General features: G+C 36.7%; 1 protein-coding gene across 4 annotated transcripts in view; it reads right to left on the minus strand.

Moving 5' to 3' along the window:
- The window catches only part of TLK2 (tousled like kinase 2), a 101,755-nt gene that overhangs the window by 50,702 nt on the left and 38,970 nt on the right, over positions 1–12,083 (minus strand). For all 4 annotated transcript variants that reach the window (XM_082861754.1, XM_082861756.1, XM_082861753.1 and 1 more), the window contains one exon: positions 3,127–3,294. In XM_082861754.1, coding sequence (XP_082717880.1) covers positions 3,127–3,294 — 168 coding nt within the window. The remainder of the gene's footprint in view (positions 1–3,126; positions 3,295–12,083) is intronic.

The following is a 12,083-nucleotide window of genomic DNA, read 5'->3' on the forward strand; positions in this document are numbered from 1 at the left end:
AAGAAATGGGGGTCTGGAGTGGGGGAACAAGATGAAGAATTCACTTTCAGTCATGTTAAATCTGATATGCCTATTAGACATAAAGAGGCAACTGACTACATAGGTCCGGAATTCAGGGCTCGGCTCTGGGCAGGAGATATAAATTTGGAAGTCCTCTACATATAGGTGATAACTGAAACAAAGAAACTAAATGAGATTCTCATTACAGAATGAAGGTAGACAAGAGGTCTGAAGACTGAGCCCTGGGGCACTCCAGTGTTTGGAGATCCGGGAAATGAGGAAGAACCAAAAGAGGAGAAGCCAAGAGAAGACCATGTGCTCGGAGAAGAAGGGACTGTGGCTAATGAATTATATTGAATAAGTTCTGAGAACTGATTGCTGGATTTAGCAACATGGAGGTCACAGATATCCTTGTTCTAAGTTCCTCTGAAACACTGTGGAGGGACACTGCTTCCAGATTTTTGCAATTTATAACAATACAATAAACATCTTTGTGTAGTTTTATGGGAATGGAATTTCTGGACCCAAGGATGTGTAAACTTAACACTGAGATACATTACCAACTTGTCCAAATGACTGTACGAATTTATAGTCAGTATAAAACTGCATGTGTATCTAAACTATTACCTGCACTAGGAATTATCAAATTTATTAATCCTTGCCAAGTTGATAATTCAAAAGCGTTATTTTATTTTGTATTTCTCTATGGCTGAAGTTAAGCATTTTTTCTTGTTATTAGTCATTTGTCTTTTCTTCCTCCTGTAAGACTGCCTGTTCATAGTCTTTGCCTTTTGTTTTTTAAAGGAAACTGCTTGTCTATATCTATTAATTAACATTTGTTATATATTAATGTTAACTCTTTTGCTTTTTTCCTTTTTTATATCACTAAGTTTACATCCCGGCTGGAACTGCAGAGAAGCAAAGAGAAACAGAACTGGACTTCCCTGGTGGAGCAGTGGTTAAGAATCTGCCTGCCAATGCGGGAGACATGGGTTCAAGCCCTGGTCCAAGAAGATCCTACATGCTTCAGAGCAACTAAGCTCATGTGTCACAACTACTGAGCCTGCGCTTTAGAGCCCGCGAGCCACAGCTACTGAGCCCACGTGCTACAACTACTAAAGCCTGCACACCTACAGCCTGTGCTCCACAACAAGAGAAGCCACCACAATGAGAAGCCCGCGCACCACAACAAAGAGTAGCCCCTGCTCTCCGCAACTAGAGAAAGCCCGCATGCAGCAGAAAGACCCAATGCAGCCAAAAATAAATAAATATATTTATTTAAAAAAAAAAAAGAAAAAAGAGAGAGAAACAACTATACCAAAGCTTCTAGGCCTTTGGTTTTTATACTGTTTCCATGTTCCTTCTTCAGACATGATTATTTTCTTACTCCTGTGTCATGTCTCTTCCACATGAGCGCAATCTGGCTGTAACATGTGCAACTCCTCTGACAGCCTGAGTACTAGGTGACAGGACTGAGCAGGTGGCTGTCCTTCACGTGTACCCAGCCCCCAGCCTGCATGCCCATACCTCTGATGGAAGGCTCGCATCAGGGGAACGAGTTCTTGCTAATCAAAATCCTGTGTTTTTGACTATGTGACTGTCACACAATGAAATATATACATACACAGAGAGACAAACATTTCTCTAAAACAACACTACTGCATTCTCATACAAACTATTCCATACTATTGTCAGGCCCACTGAAAATACTATACTGATCAATTCTCCCATTTTACGTTTTGTCTCCTTTGCCACTGAAGCACAAAATTATACTGTCTTCACACAAGAAGTTTCTCCATTCTTTTGATGTTGAACAACACAACAAAAAATTGTACCTTTTTAAAAAGCTGTATTACCTCTTTTTTGAGGGAAAGCAGTAATAACTACAAGAAAGTATTCCAAAGCAGAGAGATGGTGGGCCATTGTGGTGGCAGTGGAGACGGTAAGAGATGGTCAGATTCTGGATATAAGTATATTTTCTGATGGATTAGATGTAGAATGTGAGGAAAAACAGGCATTAAGGATAAAGCCATGTGTATTAGTCCTCTATTGCTCTGCAGCAAATTACCCCCAAACTTACAGAACTGTGAGGTAATAAATGGGTGCTGTTTTAAGCTGAGGAAGGAAGGAAGGAAGGAAGGAAGGAAGGAAGGGAGGGAGGGAGGGAGGGAGGGAGGGAGGGAGGGAGGGAAGGGAGGAATCGATTCAAATAATACACAATGATCCCTATCTAATTATATTATTTTTATCTCCTTTCCTTAAGACACCCACCATTCCATGGCCTTTCTTAATACAATCACATGTGGGTTAATACCAGAGATCAGAAATTTATTTGCTCAGAATCCACAGAGCAAATAAAGAGGAAACAGATTATTACTGGAGAAAATGAACCAGTAAGAGGGAAAGAAATTTTGATCAATGGTGACATCAGCTCTGAATGATGCCCCTAAAAATGGAGGAATAGGGCAATGGGGCTTTCTCTTGCTTTATACCATCCTTGGCAACAAACAGGTACTTGGTAGGGCAAAGAAACCAAGAAAAGCAACAACTTTTAAGCCAAGCTGCATTATAATTCGGCAAAAAAAAAAACGGGGGTCAAACATTTATATAATCAAATTCTTGTTCTTCAAGGAAGAAGAAAGAAGCAAGCTGAAAGGAGCAGACATGGAGCCAAATCTTCTTGGAAAAAGTAACTGTGCTAACACTCTGAAGAAGTGAGAGAAGGCAAGCATGTAGGTTGCCCAAGTACCACACAGGGGGAAATGACTGGTAAGCATGCCTGTCCCCACATTAAGATTTTATTAACTTGAATATTACTTTAAATAAGTGATGGCTGGAGTTTGGAGATTTTATTTTTAATTCTAATGGAATTTGATTCCATTATTACAATTCTTTTCTTTTCTTCTTTGTCAACCTAAGATTGTGTTTTCCTTCCCATGGTACACTCAGACTTTGACAGAGCAGTCTCTCAGCCCCCTTGAACCAAGCAGGACTGAGTACAAACACATACCTTTAGAAGTAACACAGAGTTAGAAATCATCATCTGTCTACCAAAATAATTACTCAAACTTCATCTTGGAGCTCCAGGAAAACAAGGATCTGCATAAACTTAGCCTTAGTACTCACTGAAACAAAAGTGAAGCAGAGGCCAGCTCCCCTCTGTGCCAGCTGCTCTGTGTCGAGCCGAGGTTTTGCCAGCATCACTGACATCAGGGTTGGCAGAGCAGACTGCTCCTCTGATACCTCCTTTGCAGCACTGCCATCTAAACCATAGAGGGGCTGTTCTACTCGCCGCTGGAAAACATTAAAGAAAACACACAAATTACATGAGAAAGAAAATCTGATACTGCCAAAACATGCAACAGATTAAAACACAGTTATCAGATATAAGAAGGATTTTTTAAAAAAACACCTCTGCAAACAAATATGGAAAGCATAATAACATTATCACTGGATTATGAACTATCTAAAAAGCTGAGTTAGTATCTTACTCAAATTCCATAAAATTACATTTTAATGGTTCTATATTTACATAACTCTGAATTTGCAGGTTACTTTGTAGAGTTCAACAAACAACTTCATAATACCCTCAATTCTACAAAGGAAATGCTATTTCTCTCCTCTAGATTAATAAAGATTAAGGCATTTGTCCCCTACTCTACAGGTAGAACTTATTTTCACTCTATTCTATTCTCACCCTACTATACCTATATGCAAAAATATAAAATAAATACAAACAAAAGAACAATATACCACAATTATGTACGGTTTATTCCAGGAATGTAAGGATAGTTCATTATTCTCTCTACTGATGTAATTCATTAAATTAATGTGGGGGGTGGGGGTGGGCAGAGAATCAAAATTCTTTCCTTTAGACGCCAAACAAGATTTGCACATTGTTGGGCAATGCTTAAAATAAAACCACAGAAACTGGGAGTATCCATGTTTAACACAACAAAGAGTATTTTTTCAGAAATAAACATAAATATAATTAATGGTGCAATACTCCAGGCACTTTCATTAAAATTGGGAACTATACAGGGGTTAACACATTAATATCATAATCATTCACCATTATCATAGAATTTTTAGCCAAAGTGATAAGGAAAACAATATGAGGTATAAATATTAGAAAATATTAAACATTAAAAAGTGTCACTTTTGGATGATATAACTATTCACAAAGGAAACCAAACAAATCAACTGAAAAGAACAAGTAAGGGTTCAGTAAGATGTGGCCAAATGTAAAATAAATACACAAAAATCAGTAACTTCCCCGCATATCACAACTGACTATAATCTGAACAAGTAGTAACAGAAGAAAAAGCAGATTCAAAATATCTGTAAAATACTTAAAAGGAAACTTAAGAAATATGCAGATTACACATTAAAAAAACCCCACAGCTTCACTAACAAATATAAAAGATGACCTAAATTAAATGGCAATACCATGCTCCTGAGTTAAAATTTTATACATGTCAAATTTCTCTAAAAGTCAATGCTTACTTAGGGCTTTTTGTGTATTTTTGCTTCTGTTTTTGTAAGAGAAGGTGTTGTGGTAGTATAGAGATCATCTAGCTTCTCTCTTGCTCTTTTGGGGGAATGTTTTATGGATTTTCACAAGTTAATTTTGAGGTCCACTTGGAAAAATAATCAAAATTAGCCGCATAATTTTTGATAAAGGGTATCAGGGAACCTGACCAGCTATTAAAACTTACTGCAGAGCAACATTAACCAAAGGAGCATAACACTGGTACAGGAACAGACAGATTGATCAGTGGCACAGAAAATTCAGAAACGGACCCATATAAAATGGATGTATAATTTGTGATTATAGTGCATTTCTAATTAGTGGGAATTTCTTACAAAGATGATAGGATATGTGTGTTGATATTAGAAAAAAGGAAAAGTAGACTGCTTCCTTATAGCATACATAAAAATTATAAGAAAATATAAACAAATGCTTTTATGACTTTCTAGTGGTGAAGGACTTTTTAAACATGACAGTAAAAATACAAACCATATAGAAACATCTAAGAGTAAGACAAAACCAGTAAGTCATGAAGGAAAAACACTGATAAATTTGACTACTTCAAATTTTTTGACTTCTGAATGGTAAAAGTCAACATAAAGTTAAAAAATAAAGTACAAACAGGCAAAACATATCTACAATATAAATGACAATGAGTTAACAATCTTAATAAATAACGCGCTCCTACCCATCAGTAAGACAATACACTAATAAATAAATAGGCAAAGGAACTGAGTAAGCATTAAAAGAGAAATCCAAAAGGCCGTTAGTCATAGGAAAAGATGTTTAATATCACTGATGAAGAAATGCAAGTTAAAACAAGGTATTTTCTCACTGGCAAAGATTATAATGATAAAATTCAGTATTAGAAGGGTAGGCAGAAATTGAGACTCTCAAACTGCTGACAGCCTGCTAGCAATTATGTGGTGACATTTATTTTATTTTAAATTGACATATAGTTGATTTACAGTGCTGTGTTAGTTTCATGTGTACAGCAAAATAATTCAGTTATATATATATATATATATATATATATATATATATAAAACAATATAAATATTCTTTCTCAGATTCCCTTTTAGGTTATTATGAAATATTGAGTACAGTTCCCTGTCCTATACAGTAGGTCCGTGTTGGTTATCTATTTTCTATACAGTAGTGTGTTGTATGTTAATCCCAAATCCCTAATTTATCCACCCACCCTTTCCCCTTTTGTAACCATAAGTTTATTTTCTATGTCTGTGGGTCTATTTCTGTTTTGTAAATAAGTTCATTTGTAACATTTTTTTTTTAGATTCCACATATAAGCGATATCATATGATATTTGTCTTTCTCTGTCTGGCTTACTTCACTTAGTATGATAATCTCTAGGTCCATCCATGTTGCTGCAAATGGCAATATTTCATTCTTTTTATGGCTGAGTAATATTCCATTGTGTGTGTGTGTGTGTGTGTGTGTGTGTGTGTGTGTGAGTGTATACACACACACTACATCTTCTTTATCATTCATGTGATGACATTTTAAAGTGAGCATATTCTTTGATTTGGGAGCTATACTTTGGAAATTTATCCAAAGGAAAAACATGCATAAGTACAGATGTATATACAAGGACATTCATTACAGCATTACTTACAGAATACAAAATGTTCAAGGCTATTGATTAAAAAAATACAATGAAAATGAGGAAATCTACTACATGAACATACATGTATACACATATATGCCCACTAAACTCTTTACTAATAGTTCTTGTGGAAAGGACTTTATATTTTACCACTTCTCAACTGTTGGACTTTCATAATCAGCATGTATCCCTTTATCAGGGAAATCTATTTAACACTTTCATTTTAGAAAACACAAGTAAAAGAGACTAATCAAAATGATCCTGACAAAAAAATTATTTTTAAAAAAATCTGAGTAGAATCTACCGCCTTAAAAATAACACTCCTGCCCTAACCAATAAAATGGTTTAAATTCAGGCTCCAGAATACCTGTAATACTCATTCACAATATTCTCTCTACTTGGGAGACTGTATCATTGAAGCTGCAATATTAAAACAAACCATGCTGTTATACATTCAATAAATATGTGCCAAGGGCTGAAAGATCTTTAAATGTCTCTGGAATATAGCAGGCTGGGATGTTTGTACCAACCTCCCCTTAACTGTAAAGATAGGACAAAATATTAAAAAAAGATATTAAAAGCAATGAAAAGTTGATAAAATAGTAGGGGTCTGTCATGGTAAAACCTAAGGGAAACAAAGTCACATCTGCCCTAAGAGTACCTGCAGATCTTGAATTTCCATTTCTAGGGCATCATGTTGCCAACTGGATAGTCATAGGCCAAAGCCCACCCAGAGTAGGGGGTTCATTACGAAACCCTTCCCACTTCAGCTACACTTCCAAAGGGTTACAGCCTCAGGGAAAATGTAAGCCAGAAGAAACATTTCCCCTGCCCTCAGGGAGTTGCAATGAAGTTGCCTTGGCCATGCAGGTGGTGGAGGCTCCCCTGAGAAATGTTAACATAATTGGAATCAATAATGCCTGGGTGGTTGAAAGAAAGAAACAAAATAAGCAAACCAAACCGACAAAATGCAAGCCATGAATTCAGTAGTTTGTAGAGATGGGTAGAATCTCTAGGCACTTGAAAGAAGCAAATAAAAATTCTCCCTGGAGGAACATATCTTATTCTTGATCTCAAAGAAATTTCACAAATAATTTTTCAAGAACAATGAGCAGCACAAAGACACAAAACCAAAAGCATAAAAGAAATAAAGCCCTGAGCAACAACTAGGAAAAAAGAACAGACAGCAGAAACAGGTTCAAAAAAACCTTCAGGGCTTCCCTGGGGGCGCAGTGGTTGAGAGTCCGCCTGCCGATGCAGGGGACACGAGTTCGTGCCCCGGTCCGGGAGGATCCCACGTGCCGCGGAGCGGCTGGGCCCGTGAGCCATGGCTGCTGGGCCTGCGCATCCGGAGCCTGTGCTCCGCAACGGGAGAGGGCACAGCAGTGAGAGGCCCGCGTACCGCAAAAAACAACAACAACAACAAAAAACCTTCAAATACAAGAATTAACAGACAGGTTATAAAACAACTATGTCTACTAGATTAAAAAAATAAAGACAAGTTTGAATATATCTGCAGGGAACATAAAATAACAAAAACTAAGAATTCAATGGGGCAAATTAGATACACCAAAACAGAGAATTTGGGAACTGAAAGGCAAGAACTATCCAGAATGGAGCATACAGAGACCAAAAGAAAAAGAAGTTAAGGGGCATGGTGATAAAGTGAGACAGTCTAACATACGGTTAATTGAAATTTTATAGGTGGAGGAAAAAGGAACAGGGCCAAGATAATATCTGAATACAATGGCAAATAATTATTCAGAAATGGTACAAGACACCAACCCACAAATACCAGAAGCCCAACAAATTACAAGAGAAAATAAAAGGATGCATCATAGTAAAACTGCAGAACACCACATATAAAAATGTTAAAAGCAGCTGGGGATGGGGGGAAGCAGAGCAGATACTTTCAAAAGAAATAACAAGTAAATGAAAACGGTTTTCTCAGTAGTAACAATGGGAACCAGAATATGGTAATTATATACTCAATTGTGTGAAAAGATAAAAAATGCCAATCTAGAAATATACAGAGCATAAACATCTTTCAAGAATAAGGGCAAAATAAAGTTATTTCAGCAAACAAAAACCTACAGAGTTAACCCCCAGCAGATAAACACTGTACTAAAAGAATACTAAAGGACCACTGAAGGCAGAAGGAAGTGACCCTAGAGTGGAAGGTGTAATATGTAAAACGGGAAGAAGTGCAAAGAGGTAAGTATATAGATAAATCTAAATGAACACTGACAGTGTAATAATGATGTTTTATGAAACTAAAAAAAAAAAAGGCAAAATATAAACCTACACCACCACCACCAAAGCAGTAGCACATAAATGGAATCAAGGTTATCATATATTTAGGAGAAGGGCAAAGATACTATTAACATCAAACTTTGGCATATTAAAGATACCTGTGGTAACTTCTAAGAGAAACACCACATAGGACCTACATACTAGTGGAGGAGAAAAATATGAAATAATTTTTTTTAATCCAAATGAAAACAAGGAATGAAAGAAAAAGTAACATAGAACAGGTAAGATAAACAGAAAATACATTAAAAGCTGGTATATTTAAAACCAATATAATGATAAGTTAAATGTAAATAGGATAAATACTGAAGTTTAAAAAGATTTTCTTTTTGGCTGTGCCACGCAGCTTGCAGGATCTTGGTTCCCCAACCAGCAATCAAACCCGGGCCCCAGCAGTAAAAGTGCCAAATCCTAACCACTGGACCACCAGGGAATTCCCTAAAAACGATTTTAGGCTGAATAAAGAAAAAAATTTCAACTATATGATATTTGTCAGATACGCTGATAACAAAATAATGAAAAGTTGATAGTATAAAAATGGAAGTATTTACACCATACAGTGGTTTGGATATACTAAATATCAGATATACTGCATTTAGAGCAAAAAGTATCAGAAGGAATGAAGAGAATCACTTAGTAATACATAAAGCAAAAATATATATACAGGAAGAAACAAACTACTCCCACAATCATGAGACTCATAAATATACCTCTCTTAGTAACTGATAGAACAAACAGCCAAAAGTCAGAATACAGAAGATCTAAACACTGTGATTAAATGCCATGTTTAACGAAATTATCGTAATGACAAAACTAAACTATTTTGTTTAGGGATGCATATGTGGTCACACTATAAGGAAAAGCAAATGATAATCACAAAAATTAGAACAGTGGTTGTTTCTAGGGTATTGGGAGAGGGTTGTGATCAGGGAAGGTTTCCAGGGTGCTGGAAATATTTTACTTTCTGACCTAAGTGATGATTACATGGAGTTAACCTCATAATGATTTCCTGGAAACATTTTTTGTGAAGGGTCAGATAGAAATACGTTAGGCTTTTCAGGCAACACATCATCTCTGTGATATATATTCTTCTTTGTCTATACAACTCAAAAAATCTAAAAATCATTCTTAGCTTGCCAACTGTGGGCTGTAGTTTACCAACTCCTGCATAAAAGGCTCACGGTTTATGTACTTTCTTGTATTTAACAAAAAATATAAAAGAATCATTTAGGGGGAAAAATGCTGAAGTAATTCTTTATCCATTCTTCCCTTTTGACAAATAGTCTTGAGCCCCCACTGTGTACCCAACACTGTTTTGGGTGTTACAGACTAAAAATTGAACAAGATATCTATTCCATGGGGGGGGGGGGACAGTTAAAATGATTACGTCTTTATGTAATAAACACTGTAAGAGATGGAAACAGCAGTAAATAAAACAAAATCCCTGCTCTCTTAGGATTAACATTCTGGTGGAAGAAGCTGGGCAATAGACTAAGTGTATAGTTAAAAATTAAGATATGTAAATTATTAAATAAAAATATTAAAATTATACCACACAATGACAATGAATGATCTACAACAACACACAGTATGGATGAATCTCACAAAAGTAATGTTGAACGAAAGAAGCCAGACACAAGAGTATATACTGTATGATTCCTTTTATACAAAGTACAAAAACAAAAAAACCCACCTGTACTGTGAGAAGTCAGGATAGTGGCTATCCCCAGTGGCAGGGAGGGGGCTAATGACTGGAAGGGAGCATAAGGGGGTTTCTGGAGGGCCTGGTATTTTGTTTCTTGTACTCAGTTTGTGAAACTTCATTAAGCTGTAGACTTACATGTATACACTTCTATATGTGTAAGTATGAATCAATGAAAAAATTTACATACATATCAAAATTTAAATACATATGTCAGGTAGTAATAACTAAGAATTAAAGCAGGATTAGGGACAAAGTTACAAGGTGAGAGGGACTGATATTTAAAGAAGTTGGCCTTGTGCGCGCTTCGGCAGCGCATATACTAAAGAAGTTGGCCAGGAGAGACCTCTCTGATAGGGTCATTTTTGAGCAACAGCCTGATGAAGAGAGTGCTAATCATGCTATTCCTGGAAGAGGGAATAGCAGGTACAAAGGCCGTGAAGCAAAAGGGTGCTTCACAGTGTTCAAGGAACTTCAAGGAGGCCAGCATGGCTGGAGTGGTATGAGGGTGAGAGGGGAGCAGATGGAGTCAGGCGGATGGGGGGAGCAAAAATCATGTAGGAGCTTCTAGGCCATGTAAGCCCAGAACAGTCTGGACTGTTTTGAGCAGGATCTGTCTTAATTTTTTCACAGAATCATTCTGGCTACTATACTGAAAATAGGTGAGACACAGGCAGAAGCAGGGAGACCACTTTGGAGAGTTAATGCAGAGAACCAAAAGAATAGAAAAAGAGGTTGGGATTTGGGTATTTTTTAAAAGAAAACAGGATTTATTGACAGGTTAGATATGGGGCATGAAGTTATGATCTGAAAAACTGGACAGAGTAAACTGTCATTTACCAGGACAGGGTAGACGGCAGGATGAACAGTTTGCTGTGTTGTTTTGCTAGTGAGCAACAGTTCCTCTGTGGACGTTTTAAAGCTGCCCATTTAGTTATGTAAGTGGAAATGTCACGTAGAGTTGTATATGCAATTTTCAGGGAAACCAGTGCCCAAGTAAAGGGCTGGCAAGTTCTTTCATCCTAAAAGGCAGATATGGATAATGATACAAGTAACTTGGTAGATTTGGCACAGGTGCATGTGAAAGTTCTCTTCTGATTGCTTCTACTTTCTCAGGAAGATAAAAAAGTAAAGCCATCAGTTGAAATAGTAGAGGAGGAAGTGTTGCTGGAGGCTTGCAGGAAATGACAAAAATATGAAATATTCATCTAGGAAAGGGAACTAACTATGGAAATATAATAGGACTGGCAGCAACTAGGGGGTTCATGAGATTGGTGGTCATGAACTTAAAGTGAGATCAGTCAGCATGGGTATATGTGTTTTCCTCTAACCATGCTGAGCTGCTTAGACAAGGAAAAGGTGGAAAATTAGATAACCAGGGCTGAGTTTTTTCAGGCAAATATGATAGAGAGAGAGTGGGGAAAGGGAATTGAAGGGTATACACAAATCAGTAATTATAACAATGAAACACAGAATCTAAGTTAGAAGGATAAAGAGCTTCTCAGTGCAATGGAAAAAGGAAATTAAGGCTTGGTTCCTATTTTAACACCCAAGATATACTTAGATTTACGTAATAATGATGAGGCCCCCACCACCATTCACAGAGGTGGCAGAAATGTCTACAGATCATTGAATCATCTCTTTTGTTGTCAGGTAAGACCTGACTTAAATGGACACATGATAGATGGGTGGTACACTACTAAAAACCAAATAAAAAAAAATATTTTTCAGGGAGAGAAGAGTAATAGACAACAAAATTCTACAAATCATATTCGTCCCAAATAGATAATTCTGCAATCTCATTTAACATTTTAAAACTTCAACTGGTTTAAAACTTAATAAAAATATAGATATAGGCCTCCTCGAAAGTTATCTAACAAACCTCAACCTAACCAAACAGATCTACACATCAAACA

Source organism: Leucopleurus acutus (genome assembly GCF_964270905.1).
Source record: "Leucopleurus acutus genome assembly, chromosome: 19".
Lineage (NCBI taxonomy): Eukaryota > Metazoa > Chordata > Mammalia > Artiodactyla > Delphinidae > Leucopleurus > Leucopleurus acutus.